The sequence below is a fragment of the Neolamprologus brichardi genome, chromosome 22, assembly GCF_056152115.1.
Source record: "Neolamprologus brichardi isolate AB-2024 chromosome 22, ASM5615211v1, whole genome shotgun sequence".
Taxonomy (NCBI): domain Eukaryota; kingdom Metazoa; phylum Chordata; class Actinopteri; order Cichliformes; family Cichlidae; genus Neolamprologus; species Neolamprologus brichardi.
In genome coordinates this window covers 9,321,303-9,342,864 of record NC_142124.1, presented here as the reverse complement: position 1 = coordinate 9,342,864, position 21,562 = coordinate 9,321,303, and the positions used below count along the sequence as shown (strand labels likewise).

Below are 21,562 nucleotides of genomic sequence, written 5' to 3'. Positions count from 1 at the left end.
ATTACTGGGGAGAGTGAGAGAATAACAAAACACATGAACAACAAGAAATATAAAACTAAAACATAACTCATTCTAAACTTCCAAAGAAGAGAACCAATCACTGGTCAACAACAAACACAAAAACTGTGTCAAAATCTTGGCCCTGTCATCTTAATACATGCTTGTGCCATTAGGGAAGAAAAAATTCAATTGATGGAAAAACCATTTGATGTATTCACATAGTCAGTTGACTATATTTTGTTGAGCACAAAAAGTTGTTGAAACTAAACCTCCAATCCATTAGCAAGTGTGAGAGTTGCCGAGAACCAGAGGCAACGGGCACTCATCTCCACCAGAGGCCAGTTAGCCTATCACGAGCTGAGAACTGGGCACCCAGGCCCCAGGTCCCTAAAAACCACCCAGCACCAGGCAGAGGCCCTCCTGAACAGGTCCAAGCCATCCTGGACTAACACCCACATAAGAGCAGGTCAACGACCACACCAGAACATCCAGCCATGCACCTCAGAGGCAAAAAGTACCCACATCCCAGGGAGGGGCAGCAGTGTCCAGCAGGCAGCGGTAGGAATCAATTTTAAATAATAACTTAGCTATTTTAAAATAATTTTACCAAGTAGGTATTTGTAGATTCAGATGATTGGATCCTGCATGATGGATTTCAGTTGCTGATATTCAAGAAATTTACTGTGGCTGATTCTAGTCCTTGAAACAAAATAAAGTTTCTGTCTTGTATAAGATGTTCTTTAACCCTTTCTCATGCCATGATTACAAATTTTGTATTTTCTTTTTCCGACAAATATTCAAGTAGATGTTAGTTTACGCTGGATCAGTGAAGACTTAGTTATTTTTAAAAAATTTCCATCAGGCTGTCAGAGAGATGTTTATGCTAAGGCTTTTAAAGCGGTTATGATGCTTAACTGGAACTTCTTATGGTCTGTATTTTTAGTTTGAATTTCTTTAATATCTACATTTTCTCAGATTACTGCTGTTAGTGATTCAATGAAAATGACAAAAAGTGTGGGGAAAAGTAGTCAGCCCTGTCTGGTGCCCTTCTGTAGGTTGAAGCTTTGAAAAGTAACATCAAGCTGTATTGTCATTAAATTTATGAAGAAAGAACTGCTAATAAAAATATCCAGTTTACCCAGTCGAGTACTTTATCTGCATCTAAAGAGACAACTGTAATTCCACAGGAAGCAAATAGGAGAAGGATTCGTTTTTTCAAGGGGAGGGGGGAGTAACATATGGGGTACTATATAAGACTGTGCTCCCACCATTGACTCTGTGCCCAAATAAATGTTTTAGTACAGCAGCCAAAAACAAACAGCAAACTGTTAAGGAGGTGAGCTGCACTCAGACTTTGCAGTTTGAGCCACAGTAGGTGGATCATTGTAAACATTTTGTAAACGGCGTGCATTTCTGTGTTGCTCCTGACGGAGTTTAGAGCTTGTAGTGAAGAGGCTCAAAGGCTAAGCATAGACGTCTGCTTTGGGTTTTTTTTTTTGGTCTTCCAGGCCTGTTGAATCCCATGAAGAGGGAGCTGCTGTTGAGGCTTCAGTCCGAGATCGAGAATGTTACAGACTCCTGGCTCAGCACTGCGCTCAAGTCTCTGCTGCTCATCCAGTCCAGGTTTGAGCACCTCAGGTTATCGTTTTAGCTCGTAGGTAGTATGTCGTAGATTAGTCACTCCTTGTTAAAATATTTTGTTTGCATCTTTAAGATTCACCCTTAACCCTGAGTTATTGTAGGGTCTTTATCTTACAATTTAAACCGCCTTGAGGCAATTGTTGTTGTGATTTGGTGCTGTATAAATCAAATCAAGTACAGTTGAATTGGATGATGATGTTATAAATCTGTGTGTGTGTGACACCCACCAACAGGGGGAAGTGTATGAACGTGTTGGTCACCACGACTCAGCTGGTTCCAGCTCTGGCCAAAGTGCTGCTCTACGGCCTGGGAGACGTCTTCCCCATCGAAAACATCTACAGTGCCACAAAAATAGGTACGTATGCAACCTGATTACTCTGTGTCAAATTTAAAAAAAAAAAAAGATCTGTTTATATCTTTATGTGATTCTTTATTTTCCTTTTCCCTGCGGTTTCCTGTCATGTAGGAAAAGAGAGCTGCTTTGAGAGGATCGTCTCTCGCTTTGGGAAAAAAGTGACTTATGTGGTGATCGGTGACGGCCGAGATGAGGAATTTGCAGCAAAACAGGTAAAACTCAATTTTTGCCTTTTTTTTTCTTAAACTATTTCATTTCAAATTGGATGATCTGCAGCATTTTATGATTTTTTGACCCATTTTAATGGAACAATTCGATTGTGTTTTTGTGTGGACAGGCAGAATTTCAGATTTTTAGGAAAAAAGATGCAGGTACACGTTCCACATGGTATTTGTTATCATTTTTCTTCCTGATCACGAGATCATGTACCAGGAAAGAGAAACAAGGCATGGTTTACTAGGAGAATATGATCCTGGATGACATTGACTTGAACAGATATTTACAGTGTGGCATGAAAGAAGATGGTTTATAACCAATAAACAAAAAAGATACATGAGCTATTTTTCCACCTGCTGAAGTTACTGTTTAGACTGACTTGAATCTTCAGAGCAGGTTCATCCTAGATCCTCTCTGAGAAAGTACCTGAATGGTACAAAGTTAACCTGTCAGGAAAAAACATATAAGATGAAAAGGACAGGGGAAGCTGGTTGACAACGAGTGAACTTTCAAAATAAGAGCCAGGAAGTTGTGTTTTTTTTCTATGTATTTTTAAGAAGTGATTATAAATGCAGGGATTTTCTTGCATGAAAACACTAAAACACGAACCATATGTATGTTGCCATATGTAGACGGGAGACCCACAAACATAATGTCTCACGTGGACAAAACACTTTGTCAGGCTGTGCTCTTTACAATTACACACTCTGCTTTCTTGTGCCTAATTTTTTGTCTCCCTCCCTCTGCAGCACAACATGCCTTTCTGGCGGATCTCCAGTCACGGCGACCTCGTGTCCCTTCACCAAGCGCTGGAACTGGACTTCTTGTAACGAGGATGCTGTTGAATGTTGTGCACTCAAAGGGAAAAATGTTGTCGTCGTACTGGTGACTTGTGGAGTGAAACTGTGTGTGTGGAAAAATTCTCCACAAGCCCAACAATCCACACTCACCTGTTAGAAATCTGCTCTCGCTGTCCGACGACTTGCAACTCGCTGTGTGTTGGTGAACGTTTTGAGGCGGACTTTGGGTCGGAGACGCCTGCGAGAAACAAACTGGACGCGTCAGTCATCAGAAGTAAGGTTCCTCTCGCCCAGCACCCCCTCCTCTACGGCAGCTAAGCTCACTGCAGCTGAAACTGGCACTGATTTGGACATGGAAGGGATGACTTCTATTATCCAGCTTCTTCACGGTTTTTGGCTTTCGTTTTCACATAAACATCCAAATGTCCTGCAGCGAACATCATCCCTCAACTCTCACTGAGTTTAAACGGCTAAGGAGACGTTGTTTGTAGGTGGCTTTGTCTGTGGAGGTTGTCATAGCTTTTTATTTTGAAAAATCTCTTTCCGAGGTGACTTGAAAGCATCATTTTGCCTTTATGTTTTTCATTATGTTCCTGACAGTCATCAAGTATCAATTAATCCCACTTTTATGTATTACCTCTCATGTAGCCAGACCGTTATTAAACAAAAGGTACTCAGTGATGGAGGGCAGCAGGGGCCATTAATCTCTGACTGTCACGACAAGACCAAACCACACCATCAGTCAGCACCATCAGTTCTGACCTCTCCACTGTGTGTGATCCGTGGTCACCGAGCATGTGCTAAGGATAAGAGATGCAAACTGCAGGAAGTGGTAATAAGTGTGGGAAAAAATGCACAGAGCATCATCAGTTTCATGGATGACTGGGCAGAAGGATCGCAATTTTATTATTATTATTTTTCCCCCATTGTGTGGTTTTCAGACTCGTGGCTTCATTTGATGTTTTATAAGGCAAGAAAACAAATATGTGACTTAACAGAATACTGCAAAAATAAGTAATAAAAGTTTAATAAATGATAAAGAATAAATATTATAATAGCCTCCAATTACACTCCAGGGCTGGACTACATACGTAGAACTACATCCACTAAATATCTGACGTTAGTGTAGTTATCCTTTTTCCTCTTGTGGCTGTAAAGAGCTTCTTTAACTGAAGCTGAAAGCTGAAGTTTTGTCATGACTGGTGATGTTTTGAATATATTTGGACTTGAAAACATTTTTTCCACCCTATGCCAATGATAATCAACACTCTTTGTGTCCTTTGGGCTCCTCAGAGCACAGTCCCAAGTGTCCTTGAATTCCCAGAAGAGAGGTGGATTGACAAATCTGTAACCAGAACGAAACCGTGATTCAAAGGTCCGCACTATCATATTCATTTCACTGTGATATGGATCTGTTGATGCCTGGTTAAAGTGTGCTGGTTTGGTCTTTCCAAAATTATTCTAGTACAAGTGAACACCCGATTAATGGGAGTTTATTTTTTGCTCATAAGCTAATCACAAAGTAGAAGTCTTCTTTTCACTTTCCTCCTATTTAAAGAAAAACTGAGCCCATCTGTGGTTTTAGAGAAATGTTACACATCTGAAGATCATGTAGCGTTTTTATTTCTTTGATGACCCAAGTAACCAAGTCACAGCCTGATCCATGTTTTCAGAGTGTTTGAGTAGGAAAATATGAGCATCCATGGCTGGATTACTGAGACGACCCAGCAGGGACACATGAGACTAAACCAGACGCTTTCACTCGTGTGCCGTAGCCCTGAAATGTTTTTGACTACCTTGTCTGATTCGGTCCATTGGGCTCAATAACCTGCGCCTCCCTAAAACAAATGCAAGAGAACAGAGAAGCTTTGTTTGCTCTGCTTTCTGCACGCAAACTTAAACCGAACATATTCCCACAAATGAGAACACGTCTGAAGCAGATTACTTCCTGGTGTGCAGGGAGGACATAGTCCAGGGTTCATGTGTAAACTTGATGGCTGAGTTTCTCACACATGGATTAATCAAAGTCCTCAATCATGAGACTTTGTTCTTCAGAGATCATCACAGTGAGTTATTCTTATAATCTGGGAAACTTGCTGACTTTCAGATGAAAGCATAAAATATTCTGGAGTGTTGTTTTTCTTTCATCGTTGTTGTTGTTGTTTGTTGATTTTCTTTCTTTTTTTTTTCATAAAAGTATTTTTTCATTGTTTTTCAAAGTACCAGAAAACTTGCAGCTGAATATTTCTGGCTTTTTGAGGCTCTGTTGGTCTTATTGGAGTCGTAGATATGATGTGCATCAAATTACTAATTAGGAAGATGATTAATAATTAGATGCAGTCTTAATTTTGTCTGTGAATGTCAGAAAGTGGTACAGAAGGCAGTCTAAGACCCAGATATTATTATAATAAAGGGGGAAAAAAAGAAGTAAAGGAGAAATGGCTTTACACACCTCCTCAGTTACTTTGAGTTATCGTCACTCAGCCTCACAACAACCCAAAGTCTTTCTAAATCATATAGGAGGGAATCAAAAATAAAGGATGACAGTGCAATAAACTTCTACTTTGCTCATTAACTGTATTTTGAGGGGTTTGTTTTGTTATGTAGACGGCGAGGAGCGCAGAGGGATGGACCTTCCCCAGTCTGAATGAGATTAAGACTGAACAATAACTGAGCCTGAAGAAGATTTTCACACACATGCAGCTTGACCGTTAAGAATGTGTATTTGTGTGTCGTTTTGTTTGTGTCCCGTGTGCATATTTATATTGTGCCTTTAACCATCATCTGTCTGCTTAATCTCAAAGGGAAATATCTTTTTATGTTTGATACACGTATCTCTGCATTGTTATTATCCAAAGTGTTATTTTACTTTATTTTTATCTCAATACTTTTTAAGTACTGTCGAGATTTTCTTTTGTTACTGAGTTTGACTTTTTTGACTTGATTGTTCTGTCTGCACTGCAACTGAAAGGTCTCGTAGGAAACTCCACATGCACTGCGGCTCAGTGTTTAAAGAAATTTAAAGTTTGGCGTTCAGATGTTTTCCTCCTTTAGACGAGGAGAATTTTTTTTCTTTTGCTGTGAAACATTTAGCATCGCTTAGACAATCACAATCCCCGATGTTTGAGTTTTTTTTTTATTTTTATGGCAGGTCAGAAGGTGAAAGCAGCTGGAACAAAGCGTGCTCGTTCTGTCATTCAGTTACTACCTTAGTGAATCCAAGGGAGAACGAGCAGTCCTCAAACAGAAAACTGAGACCTTTGCATCTGTTCAGCTTATTGAATGTTTATTTCTTTACTTTGTCTGCATGTCACGTCTGTTTTGAAGTATATTATCATGGCCGTACATAATGACCATGAAATGTTTAAGGGACTATAATCTTAGATTTTCTTTTTTTTATGCCAAATATTGCTGTTATTCAAAAGCTGTTTATTTTATATATATTTCATCTCATTTTCTGACATGTGAGGCTGTTTGCGGTCACATAGAGAGCCTGAAACTCAACACTATCATAATAATCAATGCTAATTATTTAATGACAGTAATCACTATTTCCTCCCAACAGCCCTGTAAGGTTTTCCTGTGTAAGACAATATAATGTAAATACATTTTAAAGGTTTCAGACTCAAGTTTGTGTGTTTGATTTTATTCAAAATGGGGGGAAATTAAAAAGAAATGTATCTGCAAATATAGACTGGAAGACGGTAGATTATAGTAGTAGAAATAACATATTTAGATTAAATATAACCTTAAAGTTAGATTCCGGTGTAGTCGGCTTTCTAATGAGAATGGGAAGTAGTCTTTTTGGTTTCTCTATTATAAGATTAATATACCTTCTATACCAGCCATTGCTCACTTGTGTCCACACAGGCCCAAGAAATGCTTACCTGAAGTTTAAAATAAATACTACAGTTTGGCCCATAACTCTTCAGACAAAGATGCAGTTTTTCTAGTTTTGCTTCTTTACACCAACACAGTGGATTTTTATTCCAGCAACATCTACTGATTGAAGTGCAGATTTTCAGAACTTCAGATTCAGTTTTACAAGTTGAATCATTGACTGAAGATCAGTTTCATGGCCAGGTTCCCTTGTAATTCCATGATGCACGGTATGTACCACCAGCAGATAGAGGATGTATCAACTTGTAAAAATCCATTACTTAAATTTGCCCATTTGTGTAATTAGTGTCTTCTTTTTTCTCCGCTTGGCTAAACAAATTTACAGATGGATTTTAAGTGGATCTCTGTGCTGTAAAACACTGTTAAATGTCAGAATTATACACAGACTAATCCAGTGCATTTTGGTAAAAGGAAATTAGTGACAGTGTTAGCAAAAAATTAGATAACAGTGTTTTTCAACCTTGCACCCCCCAACACTTTGTTGCAGTGTTGCAAGCCTGTTGCTTCTCATTTAGCCGCTGCATTGATGTGGTGAAGTTTCAGCTCAGATTCATCCCCCTGCAGGAGTATCTTCATATCCCTGCACCAGACAAACCAGAATGGCCCGGGTGTCTTTGAAAGTGACTTCATCACCAACAGCATACTTCCTCGCTACAATCTCCTTCACCTCTTTCTCTGTTTTCCTGTGTGTTTCCTTTCACATCAATATAATAGCAATTACTGCTGGCATACTAACAGGAGATGACCATGGCCAGGAGAAGCCCGGTGTCTGGTTCATGTCAGAGCTGTGGATGAGCAGGGTGGAAGAAGACTGTGTCACCCTATTCTATTTCTAGGTGTACCCTGGGATACTGTGGGTCATAGTCTCCGACTCCATGGTACATCTTGTTCACTCAGCCCTCCAACTCAGGATAGTCATGTTCCTGCAGCATGGCATTGTGTGATCCTGGCAGGACGACCAGGCAGCCATTCTGCCTGTTTACTGTCTCCATAGCTGTCCATGCACAGACAATCCCATCACATGGTCAAAAGAGGAAGTAATTCAGATCCTGATTCAATGGATGACAGGACGTCTTCTTACTTGCATCAGGAGGTTTGTTGATCAGCGTCATGTGCATAGCCATGATATTCTGTCCAGTGAAACACTCAATGTACTTAAGGATCGCTGGTAAAGAGCCATACCGGTAGAAGTCATGATCCTCCTGGAAGTCCTGCAGTTTAGAGACAGCTTTCTGATGTGCGTGACTGTATGGTTTGAGCAGACATGGGTGGAGCTCTGATTCCTGCAGGTCTGTCAAGATGGTTGATAATGACTTGGAATCTCTCCACAGGGTGTCAAGTATCAGTGCTTTGTGTCCTCTGTAAACTTGGACAATCAATCAATCAAGGCCTTATTCCCCCCCCCCCCCCCCCCCCCCCGACCTTACACACACAACACAGACATCACATGGGGATACAGGTCGGAGATCGGTAGCGTTACAGAAAAAAAAAACACTGAAATATACACTACAATGGGAAAGTACAAGAGGAAAAAAAGAGACCTCTACTCATGCTGAGCTCCTGGGAGGACAGCATGAGAACAGGAAACAAAAAAAACTCCTCTGCACAGAAAAGCACATAAATGTCCACAGCACAACATTATGGAACACGTGACAAGCCACAGGGTCAGGTGGGGGGTAAGGAGTAATCCGAAGCAAACACAGCAGCCATCCTGCCCAGCACTACCATTCCAGCGCGGGCTCAGACCCGCCGTGTTCCCAGGAGGGAACAGGCATCGAAGGCATTTGGAAAGGGAGGGGGGATGAGTGTGTGCTTATCAGTGTAAGTGTATGTGTGTGCGTGTCCATAGTCCATAGTTCAGCTGAGACAGTGTCCTTCGCCCTGCTAAGCTAAGTAAACAGTCTTCCAGCCAACCCAGGTGGCCTTGCATGGAATGGGAAGGAACAGATTAAACACAGTCGTTATCAGGGTGTTGTTGTTCGGCTCCAACCTTGCGAACGCAGCTGGCGCCGAAAGGGTATCCGCATGAAGTGATGGTGCTTTTTACTTTAGTGCGAACAGTTCATATGAATTTCAAAGCAGTTCTAACAGTCCAACACTGGTCTCTCAATCTCCCGTTGGAGAGCCGTGAGCTTCTCCATGATGTTTTCTAACTTGCGCTCTGTGATGTTGTCATTCTTGTGCTCAAAGAGCCGATTCTGAGAACTCACTACCACAGTGAGTCTCCCCAAGATGTGATCCAATTTGCGCTCAGAGATGTTATTCTGAGTATTCACGGCAGCCGTAGCCTTTCCAAGATCTTATCCGTGCTGCACTCAATGAGCCCATTTTGAGAAACTCACGCCTCTTCCCATCGTTTCAGTCCCAGCGGGCAGCCTTGTGGGGGTTTGAACAGCCGGTTCTGCTTCCTTAATTCTTCGATAAGCCAGGGCCAAGCCAGCTCCGATCAGCAAGAACCCTGTTATCATGGTTCCGAATAGGTAGATATCTTCAGCACTCAGGCTCACCCGAGCCCAAACTTCTCGTTGAGAAAGGGGTGTCAATTGCATTTAGGAACCAGTTGATCAAATCCATAATTCCTCTTTTAGGTTTTAGAGAACAGACTGTGAGAGAGTGTTCCAGGGAAAAGTAATAAAAAAAAAATACAAGTAGTGGAAGTGGGTTGGTGTACTTCACAGACCTCATCTGACTGGGGGAAAGGCACTGATGGGTTTTGACTGGTTGCTACACAAACTTCTGTAGATGTGATATACTCGTGTCTGTGCTCTATTGTCTTCCTTAGTACAATTCATGTTAAACATTGTCTCTTATCCAACTCATCTAATGCAAAATTAAACAAGCACAATCACATGAAAAAGATTTAAGACTTTAAATGTTTCTACAATGAAACAGTGTCTGACCACTCTGCAAAAGATTTATTTCTCACAAAATGAAATTTAAATAGTCAAACTATATGTTCCTGTATTAGATCATTTCAGTGCTTGATCAATACAGAATCTTACAGTGAATGTCCCCTTGTCAGAAACAAATATCCACTTTGTGCTGGTCAATGTCCAAACCACACCTCTTTCTTCGAAGTCACATGGTTTCTGGGAAATCACAAAGTGCGGCCAATACTCCCTGATTATTGCTTTTGATGTCACTCATGAGGAAGCCATGGATATACAGAGACTCTAAATCCTAAAATGCCTCTCGCAGGTGGAAAAAGTTTGTGAGAGGTAAAGGTAGCATCTGATGTTACTGATCTTACTAAATATAAAGAGTAGGGTCTGGTAGGATTTATAAGACACTTGCATCTAAACCAAACAGAGATTAGAAGGTGAGTTTTTGGGGTGATATTTCTACACACACACACACACACACGCATATATATATATATATATATATATATATATATATATATATATATATATATATATATATATTGTCTTCCTGAAGTAATTTACTCCCCCCCCCCCCGAATTGCGTTCGAGTGATCTATTTACTGCGGTGAAGCCAGCCGACGCTTAAATTATTTTGCACTCCAACACAAGTTTTCTGATAGTGCTTCTCCTTCAGATTCCTCCTTCGACTCGCCTACTCTAAATCTGTGCCGAATTTCATCTCAAACTATTCTATTCTATTTTCCGATATCTATTGATTTTTTTAATGTTGTATTTACTTCAGTTTTGTTAAAAAGCACTGGCCTGGTTTCGAGTCTGATCTGTGTCCATTTGTTGCATGCTCCCCCCCCCCCCCCCCCCCCTCTCTCTCTGCACTTTCTCTCCACTTAACTTTCTGCCGAGAAGTTTGTTGAGAATTCCACATCAACTATCAAGGATGATTTTTAATACATTTTAATATGACTTAATAACATTCAATTGACTTTTGGCGTCATCATGTTCCATTAACTTTGCTGAATTTGAGGATAACTGTTATCTAACTCTTTAAATATAATTAATATTATAATTGTTTAATTTTATTTATCTGAGCGGCTTTAGATGAAATTATACAGGCATGCAGAGTAGGTGAACAAAACAATCAATCCATTGAGATTTTGATGTCAACTATCAAGGATGATTTTTAATGGATTTTTGATATGCTGTTATCATGTTGCATTGAGCTTGTTGAATTTAAGCAGAAATGTCCTTTAATCATGCAGTAGATTGAGAGAAAACTCTCCTCTCATTATGATGAATGAGTTGAAAATGACTCCAAGATTCCTCACTGTGTTTTCAGTACATACACATACACATGTCTGTCAAGGCCCAATTGTGGAGGGGACCAGAGAAAACTCCAGAGTCCTACATTTATTATTATTATTATTTATTTATTTTTATTTTGTTTTTGTTTTTTGTTTTAGCAAAGTCACATACTAATTCAATATGAATTTTGTTTACCTTTAGCCAACAGTTTCAAATTTCTTTCAGTGTCGCCTGCTCCGGCCCCTGGAATACAACATTTTTGGTCCCTGATGTCTCTGAATCCACATTTCTAAGAATAGAGTCTTGAGTAAGTATTTTTTCCCCCTTGCTTTTTGTGTTGCAGAATAGAGAAAATTATTTTTGTTGGTGGTGCACCAAGACTTCTATTTCGGGCTACAATTCCTTTTTACAGTCACCCTTTGAGCCAAATTTCCCAGCTGCTTGGTCTCAGTGATAACATGATCATACTCTTTTTGCTCCACTCTTACAGTTTTGTTTCACTACCCTCTTCTTATGGTGCCACCTGATTTAAGCCAGATTTCCATTCATCTCTGTTAATGTAGCTTAATTTAACAAAAAGTCATCTCTAAGGAACTTCTCATGATTTCTTGGTCTTTTATTTCCTCCTTAGTTTGAGACAGTGGGAGAAGTTAATGAATGCATGCCTTTAAAAAAATAAAATAAATCTTACCATTTTCCCACAAGGTGGAGAAACACAATAAAACAATTCAAAGGAGAGACATGGGATCTGCTTTTGGTTTCTAAACCCTAACTCTAACTTACAGATGAAAACATTAAGAATAAATATGATTCTAAAGATGAAAGAAAATACAGTTAGGTCCATAAATATTTGGACAGAGACAACCGTTTCCACATTAACACAATGAATTTTAAAAGAAACAACTCAGTTGATGTGCAGACTTCTTGCTTTAATTTAGTGGGTTCAACATAAAGATTACATAAAAATGGGAGAAACTAAAGTGTTTTAACACAATCCCTTCATTTGGAGGTCTCAAAAGTAATTGGACAAATTAAATAACTGAAAATAAAATTTTCATGTCTAATACTTGGTTGAAAACTGTTTGCTGACAATGACAGCCTGAAGTCTTGAATTCATGGACATGACTAAATGCTAACTTTCTTCCTTTTTAATGCTCTACCAGGCCTTTATTGCTGCAGCTTTCAGTTGTTGTTTGTTTGTAGCAAACAGCATGCATTTCACTTGTTGACGTTTATTCTTCAACAAGTGAAATGAATGCTCAGTTTGGTTAAGATCAGGTGACTGACTTGGTCATTCAAGAATATTCCACTTATTTGCTTTAATAAACTCCTGGGTTGTTTTGGGTCATTGTCCATCTGTATTATGAAACACTGCCCAATCAATTTGACTGCATTTAGTTGGATTTGAGCAGACAGTTTGTCTCTGAACACCTCATCCACAATTTATTTGGCTGCTTCTGTCATGTGTCACATTATCAATAAACACTAGTGTCCCAGTGCTACTGGCAGCCATGCATGACAACGCCATCCCACTGTCCACACACACTTTTTTAAACTTTATTTTTGTTAGTTTAATTTAAGTAGCTTTTTTAAAAACTTATATTAATATTCAGTTTTCCACTACTCTGCACTGTTTTACTAATAAATATTAATCCATTCTTTAAACATGGGAACAAACCTGGAGTACTAGTATTTATAAAGCTCTTATTGTTTTTTTGAGCACTCAAAGCGCTTTACACTTCATGGAGTGGTAACCCATTTAAACAGCACTTCATTTCATTCCATGCATTATCGTCACTTACTGATTTCTACATCAGGACCGATTTGGAGTTCAGCATGCTTTACAAGTATGTTTTGGCATACAGACAGCCCAAGCCACATTTTATGTGTTCTATGAGATCGCCAAGGAAGTCTTGGGCTTTTTTTTTTTTTTTTTGTGGCTTCAGAAATATTGCATGGCAGAAAACAGAATGGTTGGTTGGTTGGTTATTGGAATTGGGATGCCTACTACCTGGCATGTAGTACCATTGAAGCTACAACATGCAACACATCGTTTGCCGCCAACTAGTGAGTGTAAACAATTGTAGACAGCCAGTGTTGACAAGCATAATAAATTACCTGGTTTAATTTAATCAGTATCTGCTCTGTGGAAGAAACTGGGCATCACTAGGCAGGCTGGCTGGCACAGGAAGGAATCCCAGAACAGCTTGAAAAGTATGTTCAAAATCTGTTTTGACACAGAAAGCTCCCAGCCAACCAAGACGTTCAAGCCAGGAGCCTACTTGCTTTGAGTGGACAAGCTGTGTAGTGAGAAGTCTTTTTTCATATACACTCACTAACCACTTAATTAGGTACACCTTGCTAGTCTTGGGTTGGACTGCCTTTGCCTTTAGAACTGCCTTAATCATTTATGACATGAATTCAACATAGTGCTGGAAACATTTCTTGGAGATGGAGATGGGGCGAATGTGGCTCAAGAGTTGGGAGTTCACCTTGTAATCAGAAGGTTGCTGGTTTGAGCCCCGGCTTGGACAGTCTCAGTTGTTGTGTCCTTGGGCAAGACACTTCACCCATTGCCTACTGGTGGTCAGAGAGCCCGGTGGTGCCAGTGTCCGGCAGCCTTGCCTCTGTCAGTGCGCCCCAGGGTGGCTGTGGCTACAATGTAGCTTGCCATCACCAGTGTGTGAATGGGTGGATGACTGGATGTTTAAAGCGCTTTGGGGTCCTTAGGGACTAGTAAAGCACTATACAAATACAGGCCATTTACCATTTGGAGATTTGAGTCCTGTCTGTCTACATTGGTTTACTCTAACCCTACTCACCCCTGTTGCTTGTCATGTGTTTTCATGGTGTTACGGTGTGAAGATTCATGTGCTTTTGAGTTTTTGTTTTCTGGTCTCATACTGATCTCCTATCAGAAGCTCAGTCTGAGTAGAGTTCTCTTTTTTTCTCCTCCTCTACCCTATTGTGTTGTACATTTAATTGTTTTTCTTTACGCTACCTGTTCTGAATGTAGGAAAGCCCAAATATTTGTCACAAGAGCTTAGAGAATATTTAAGAATAGTCTTATTCTTTGACACTGTAATTTCTGAATGCATGATGTGTGTTATTTGCTTATTTATTACAGCCAGTGATGGAAGAAGACAGCCAGAACAAGTCATGTCAAATAGAAACCGAGGCATTGTTCTGACCTGTCTCCCCAATGTGATGTTTGTGTGATGTGTGTATGGCTGGATCATCATCCTCCTCCTCCAAAAATGTCACAGCACAAATTGAGACTCATCAGACCAATCAATAATTTTCTTCTATTGGCCATTTGTAGTAAGCCTATGTTGTGCACGCACAGATGCTCTTTTTGCATACTTTTATTGGAACAAGTAGTTTGTTTACTGTTGCCTTCTGCTCGATGCAGTCTAGTCATTCTCATTTATCTTCTAGCATTAACAAAGCATTTTCTCAGATAGAACTGCTATTCACTCAACATTTTCTGCCCGGTAACCATTCTGTGTAAACCCTAGAGATGGCTGTGTTGGATGGAAAATCCCAGTAAATCCTGAAGCTTAGTTTGAACTTGGACAGGTTGGCTTGACCATTATCTGTAGTTAGCTGTGTGCACATACAGCTCTCCAGCATCAAAAAATTAACGTTCACGTCTGTTTTCACCTCTTAAGCCCCTCCTGTATTATATCACAAAAAATATTGGCATATTTGTAAAAAATAGTGATATTAACAACAAACAAAAGTGGTCATAGATCAACATCTGAATTTCACAGTGTAAGTTCAGGCATTGTAGAAAGCAACCAGATGTTTTACAGAAACCTACATAGCCTATTGATGCCCAGTTTCTTCCACAGAGCAGGCTGTTACATTCAATCTTTGACTTTTATACATGCCTGTAGTGTCACACGGCAGCAAAAGTAATAAGCACTAAATATAATTTCAGAAAGATGTGGGCATTTACACCTATGGAACAGCAGCAGTTACTACTTAAACAATAGTTCAGTTTCAATGTTGCATTGATGATTTTAATTTTATCATACTGTTGATTTAATCAGGCCATGTATATGTCACTGTCTGATTCATTTTTATTTTGCAGGCATCTCAGATGAGAACATGAGTGGAAACACAGAGAAGGTAGGAAAGCCCAAATATTTGTCACAAGAGCTTAGAGAATATTTAAGAATAGTCTCATTCTTTGACACTGTAATTTCTGAATGCATGATGTGTGTTATTTGCTTATTTATTACAGCCAGTGATGGAAGAAGACAGCCAGAACAAGTCATGTCAAATAGAAACTGAGACATTGCTTAACAGACTTCATCTTCAAGGCAAAATTCAACAAAAGTTGTCACCAGCAGATTTTCTTCAAATACGTCCACCTGTGAAACAGATCGACCATGTAGAATCTGAGAAAGATCTAGCTCACACTTTTCTCCATAGGCTGATAATGTTGGACTACAGGGCCAGATATATTTCTGTAAGATCAAGCTGTAAGACCAAGGAGTCGTTCAAAGCCTCGTCCAGTGACTGGGATGTTTTTGTGAGCAGCAGTGTGGACACACATAAGAAAGAGCAGACTTCTGTGCATCCAATGGACGTTCAGATGGCAGTATTTCACTGCGCAGACAGCTTCCTGAAACAGATGATGATTACAAAGCTCTCTCAGTGTCAGTATGCCTTACCTTTGCTTGTTCCAGACCCAGTTACAATGGGGATTGAGTGTCCTCTGCGGACATTCAGAGAAATAACAAAAACCTGGAAGGTAACTCAGTCTGATTCAGACATTGTCACCATGAAGAGTGTTCCAGTCTACAAAGCTGAAACAACCTTGGTGTCATTTTTCCGCCTGGGTTCTTTGTCAGTGTCTAAATCTCAGCTGATGAACACTTTGATCAACGACCGCCACGACACCTTCTTCAACAGAAACTGCCCAGGAAGCACCAAGTCTCGCTATTTAATGGATGGTGTGGCAGAGATTGCCTGGTACTGCCCTGCTGGAAAACCCAATGATGCCTTCAGTGACTGCATTGCCTTTTGTAATCTCCATGGTGACGCTCTATTGACTGAAAACCAGCGTGACATACTTATTGAAAAATCCTCCATTAATGTTTTTCTTTTGGCATCTCTGCAAAACAATGAAGAAAGTCGAGCACTCATATCTTGTGTTTTTAAGTCTCATAAGCCTCTCATTTGTCTCACTGTTGATGGCAGCTGTGATGCTGTTAAGACAAAAAATGGAAAGTACATAATGGGCCTCAAAGACAGAAGCCACTCAGATGTATCTGAACACTTGAAAAGGATCATCAGAGAAGTTTTGTCTTCTCTTGATGGTCCCATCTTGAAACCATCCTTCCAGCTTGAATCCATGGCTGAACTCTCTGGAATCAGAGTTGATGAAACTGACCCAGCCTGTCAAAGAGGGAAATCTGCTGCTATGAAAATAATCAATCTGCTTACAAAGGATAACATGGATGTCTCAAAGATCAAAGATGAATTTCTCCCTTGCCAAAGCCAACTGTGGCATCAGTGGAGCAAAATACACAGAAAACTGTTTCATCTCAGAGGAGACATTGAAATGGAGAAAAGTCAAAAGCAACAAGAACTGATGAACATACGTCAGGAACAATGTGCTGCTTCCTGCAGTAAACTGATGCAGTTGTTCACTGGAAGTCTCTCATCATTGCCACCAAAAGACAGAGAGTATTTCCTAAAATTGACTCAGATCTTCATAGATGCCCTCTCCAAAGATGATCTTTTTTCAATTTTCCAAAGTTATGATGAAAAGTGGTCTGAGGTCTTGGCTTTGAAGAACAAACAGGACAAATCAGATCTGTTATTAAGAAAACAAGCTGAACTTGAAGACATATCAAAGAAATTTCAGTCTGCAAGTTTTGGTTTGGAGCACATCTTCAGAGAAATGGGACAGATCTATGAAGCCCATAAAACAACACAAAGAGAGAGCAGACACACTGACTGGTCTAAATACCCTGAGCTGGCTGCACAGCTGATGATATCAGGACACCCGATGGAGCTGATGGATGGTGATGCAGGTCATGTGCCTTTAACATGGATCTCCAGTCTTTTAGAAGAAGTCATCAAGAAACTGGGGGACCAGAGAGTTTTTGTGTTGTCAGTTTTGGGCCTACAAAGCAGTGGAAAATCAACAATGCTGAACACCATGTTTGGGCTGCAGTTTGCAGTGAGTGCTGGCAGGTGCACCAAAGGTGCCTTCATGCAGCTGCTCAAAGTATCAGAGGAGATGAAGAAAGACTTGAAGTTTGACTATGTTCTAGTGGTGGACACTGAAGGACTGCGTGCTCTTGAGTTAGAAGGTAGCAACACTCTTCATCATGACAATGAACTGGCAACATTTGTTGTTGGTCTGGGAAACCTGACACTGATCAACATCTTTGGGGAGAATCCTTATGGTATGCAGGACATTCTGCAGATTGTTGTTCAGGCTTTCATGAGGATGAACGAAGTTCAACTTTCTCCCAGTTGTGTGTTTGTTCACCAGAATATCACAGATGTTGCAGCAGCAGAGAAAAACATGGATGGAAAGAGACGCCTGCAGGAAAATCTGGACCAGATGGCCAAACTAGCAGCTGAAGAGGAAATTTGTGGTGCCGAGTGCTTCAGTGATGTCATTGAATTTGATGTTCAAACAGATGTGAAATACTGTGCCCAGTTTTGGGAGGGCAGTCCACCCATGGCTCCTCCAAATCCAGGTTACAGTGAGAGCATCCAGGAAGTGAAGAACACCATCCTCTCTAAAGCTTCAAAGTCTGCTGGGATCACTCTCTCACAGTTCAAAACAAACATCCAGGACCTGTGGACTGCACTGCTGAATGAGAATTTTGTTTTCAGTTTTAAAAACACACTTGAAATTTCAGTGTACAGAAAACTGGAAGTCCAGTATGGGAGCTGGATCTGGACCCTGAAGAGCGACATGTTGACCATTGAAAACCAACTTCATAACAGAATGGAAAATGGAAAACTTGATGAGGTTGAAAAATCTCATCTTTTTCAAGAAACAAGTAAAACATATGAAGAAGTCAGAAAAGAAATGACAAAGTACTTTGAGGATGACAAAGACAGAGAGATCTTGGCTCAGTGGAGACGACGATTTGAAATCAAAATGGAAGACTTTCATTATGAACAGGTGAGCAGAGTGAAAAGAAAACTGGATGGAGTTATCCAGCAGAAGAAAGCTTGTAAAAAACTGGATGAGAAGAAATCAGAGTTTGAGAACAAACTGCTACAGAAGAGCAAAGAGCTCGCTCAGCAGCTGAAGGATAAGGCCAAAGATGAAGAAGAGCTTCAACGACAGTTCAGCTCTGTTTGGAGCAGCTGGGTTACTGAATTAACAGCAGATACAAAACCTATTGAAGAAATTAACTTGGAAAAAGATCAGTTAGCGATCCTTCAAGAACTTGGTTTTGAGCCAACTCTCATAGATGAATGTAAAAGAAGTGGCAAATACAATAAAATGTCAGAGGTTGGTGATTATTCAGTTTATGGGATGACAAGTAGTAATCAGTTGATTAGTTTTATACAAAAACATATTTCAAGTGGTTTCTCCCATGAAGAACAACAACAGATCAGATTGCTCATTGACCAAGCTGAAAAAGACTCACTTGATGCAATCAAAAGCAAACCTGTAGCTGCAACAGGCTACACACCAACATATTTGCATGAAATGGCCAATCATGTAACATTAGAATTGCAGAAATTTATGTCAGAGAAGGAATACACCTTGAGGAAGGAGTTTAGAGTTGATCTCTTGCTGTATGTGTTCTACAGGGCAGAGAGTTGGCTTCTAGAGTCACACAAGAAATTTAAAATGAGCAATGGTCCAATCACTTATTTAGAAAGCAAGAAAACACAGTATTACACAGTTTTTAGAAGCTTTTGTAAAGAAAACTCATCTTCTGTTGTGCTTGGAGAGCTGATCTGTGAAAAGTTGAAAGCTTCCAGTGAGGCTGTTTATAAAAAGACTGCCATTGATCTCGCCGACAGGATGAGGTGTAATTTCCCAGCATTCAGTGGGAACAGACTGAACTTGGAACAACATGTGTTGAAGTCACTCGCTGAGAAAGAAGACTTTGATGATTTCATCACTTACATCACAAATCCAAGGAGACAAACAGAAGCTTTCATCAAAGCAGAGGTTGAGAAGTACATCTTCAGAGATCAAAAAGATGAAGCTGTGAATATACTCAAGAAAAATGTTGATGACATCAAAACAACTGTGAGTCAGGCTTTATTTACTGCAACACAAAAAGTCCAAAATCAGCGAGGAAACACAGAAATGTGGCTGAATGATTTTTCTAATGTTCTAAAGGATGAGCTGACAATTTACAACATTTTTTCTGAAAACTTCAGTGACATAAAAGATTTTCACTTTCTCATAGAAGAGATACAGAAAGGATTTAAATCCATCACTGAGAAGATGAGCAGCCTCTCCCTGGATAAGCTGAAGGAATCCAGGCTGAAGCCTGAAGAAATCCTCATAGATCAGCTTTGTAACTGCTGCTGGGTAAAGTGTCCATTCTGTGCAGCTGTTTGTACCAACACCATGAAAGCTCACAGTCCTGATGACCACAGCACTCCTTTTCACCGACCTGATGGGATAAATGGATATCCCTATAGAAAAACTAAAGACCTCAGCGTCATTTTCTGCACAACACTTGTTAGAAGTGAAGGAGGTTTTTACCCTAGCTCAGAGAAAGCCATTCCCTACAAACAGTACAGAATTGCTGGTCCACCGTATGATACCTGGAGCATCACTCCTGATAGGTCTGATCTGGCATATTGGAAATGGTTTGTTTGTCAATTTAAAACACAACTGGAAAATCACTATGGGAAAAAGTTCCAGGGCAGCGGAGCTATTCCAGATCTATGGAAATATATATCTAAAGAAGAAGCCATTAGAAGTCTGGAGGAAATGTTTTAATGAGCCAAAGAAACTGCAAATCTGCTGAAAATGACGATACTTGTTTTCTCCTAATAACCCGTGAATCCAGCTGTGATGGTCTGATTTTTATCTGAGTGAGAGGGAAAAATGAAATTCTATAAATTATTAACATGAAGATGTTATGAGTGACTATAAGTGAATTCGCAAAAAATACAAAGTGAAAAACAAAAGTCACATTCTCAGTGTTGCATCTATCTAGGCCAGCGGTCTCCAACCTTTTTTGCGCCACGGACCGGTTTATGCCTAACAATATTTTCACGGACCGGCCTTTAAGGTGTCGCGGATAAATACAACAAAATAAAACTAGTACCGGTACCAAAAAAAAGAAGAGTTATTCATTATTCATTCAATGGGAAAAGACCCAGGAAAACCGAGTTAACGATAAAAACGATAACAAACAAACGCTAAAAACACTGAAAACCATACATTTCACACCCGAGCCTCAACTCTCGCGGTCCGGTACCAAACAACTCATGGACCGGTACCGGTCCGAGGCCCAGGGATTGGGGACCGCTGATCTAGACTTTCAGAGTGTTTTCCAGATAAATACACTTTTAATCTAATTTTGTTAATTGGGATATCATTTACCTGTTTATAACAAAGATTTGTTTGTTTATGTAAGGAAATTAAATCTAAAAACTGCCGTCAAACACAGTTTAACACTCTTAGATCATTAATTTCAAACTTTGCATCTGAAACCACAACAAAAACATCGTCTTTTCTAATTTAGTTGTATAATTTTCAATTTGATTTTAGATTCGATGTTTAGGTTAAAGTTTATTCTCACAGATATATGATTTGAAATCTGTTTGACTAATTTAATCTCAACCTGTTATATCCACACGGAATTTTGTTTAACTCGACTTTTATTTCATCTCAGCTCTTTTTTTGTCTCAGCACTGGAATGATTTGTTTAATTCTTTGTTTGCGTTTGGAAATGTTTAGCGTGTTTAGTCAAGTGAAAAAAGACAACTGTCAACAGTTTGAACAACTTTTTGTTTTCTATGTCTTAAATAATAAAATAGTTTATGCTTCATCTCATTTGAATTGCTTTTTTTTTTTCATTGTGTACAACATTGAATGCAGAATAGTCCATCTAATTGTCAAAATCTGCTAACCTTATATTTCATAAATTGCACTGATATGGAGCAGCAACAAATTCATCAACAACTGATAAAAAATAGATGAAACAAACCTGACAGCTCTCTGCTAAACTAAGTCAACTAACTGTTTGTGTGATCAGATTTGTAAATTTGGAAAATAAGTTTCAGTTACTTTGTTTTCATGTGTAACTTTGCTACACTTCTGCCGCAGCGGATCAGCAAATGTGTGAGGAGAGTTGTTTGTAAATAAGTTAAGTCAGTGCATTAGGCCTGAGCTCAGGCTCACAGACTCAGGCATTCTCTCTCGCTGTACCTGTACCATAAAATACAGAGTACTTACCACTAGATGGCGTAGTACTCAGCAATTTAAGTGTGAACTTGGTAGC

General features: G+C 39.7%; 2 protein-coding genes and 1 pseudogene across 2 annotated transcripts; 2 read left to right on the top strand and 1 right to left on the bottom strand.

Annotated features, from left to right (window-relative positions):
- The first annotated feature begins 1,513 nt into the window (after positions 1-1,513).
- On the top strand, positions 1,514-6,634 carry LOC148096689 (protein phosphatase EYA3-like). The gene is made up of 4 exons (XM_087835223.1): positions 1,514-1,623; positions 1,875-1,996; positions 2,108-2,208; positions 2,962-6,634. The coding sequence occupies exons 1-4, from the start codon at positions 1,523-1,525 to the stop codon at positions 3,040-3,042; spliced, it is 405 nt and encodes a 134-aa protein (XP_087691349.1). The 5' UTR covers positions 1,514-1,522; the 3' UTR covers positions 3,043-6,634.
- An 828-nt stretch (positions 6,635-7,462) lies between these two features.
- On the bottom strand, positions 7,463-9,088 carry LOC148096688 (phytanoyl-CoA dioxygenase, peroxisomal pseudogene; annotated as a pseudogene).
- Positions 9,089-10,095: 1,007 nt separating this feature from the next.
- On the top strand, positions 10,096-20,381 carry LOC102790452 (interferon-induced very large GTPase 1-like). The gene is made up of 3 exons (XM_087834912.1): positions 10,096-10,231; positions 15,193-15,230; positions 15,346-20,381. Exons 2-3 carry the CDS (start codon positions 15,210-15,212, stop codon positions 20,050-20,052), a joined length of 4,728 nt encoding a protein of 1,575 aa, XP_087691038.1. The 5' UTR covers positions 10,096-10,231; positions 15,193-15,209; the 3' UTR covers positions 20,053-20,381.
- The last annotated feature ends 1,181 nt before the right edge of the window (positions 20,382-21,562 follow it).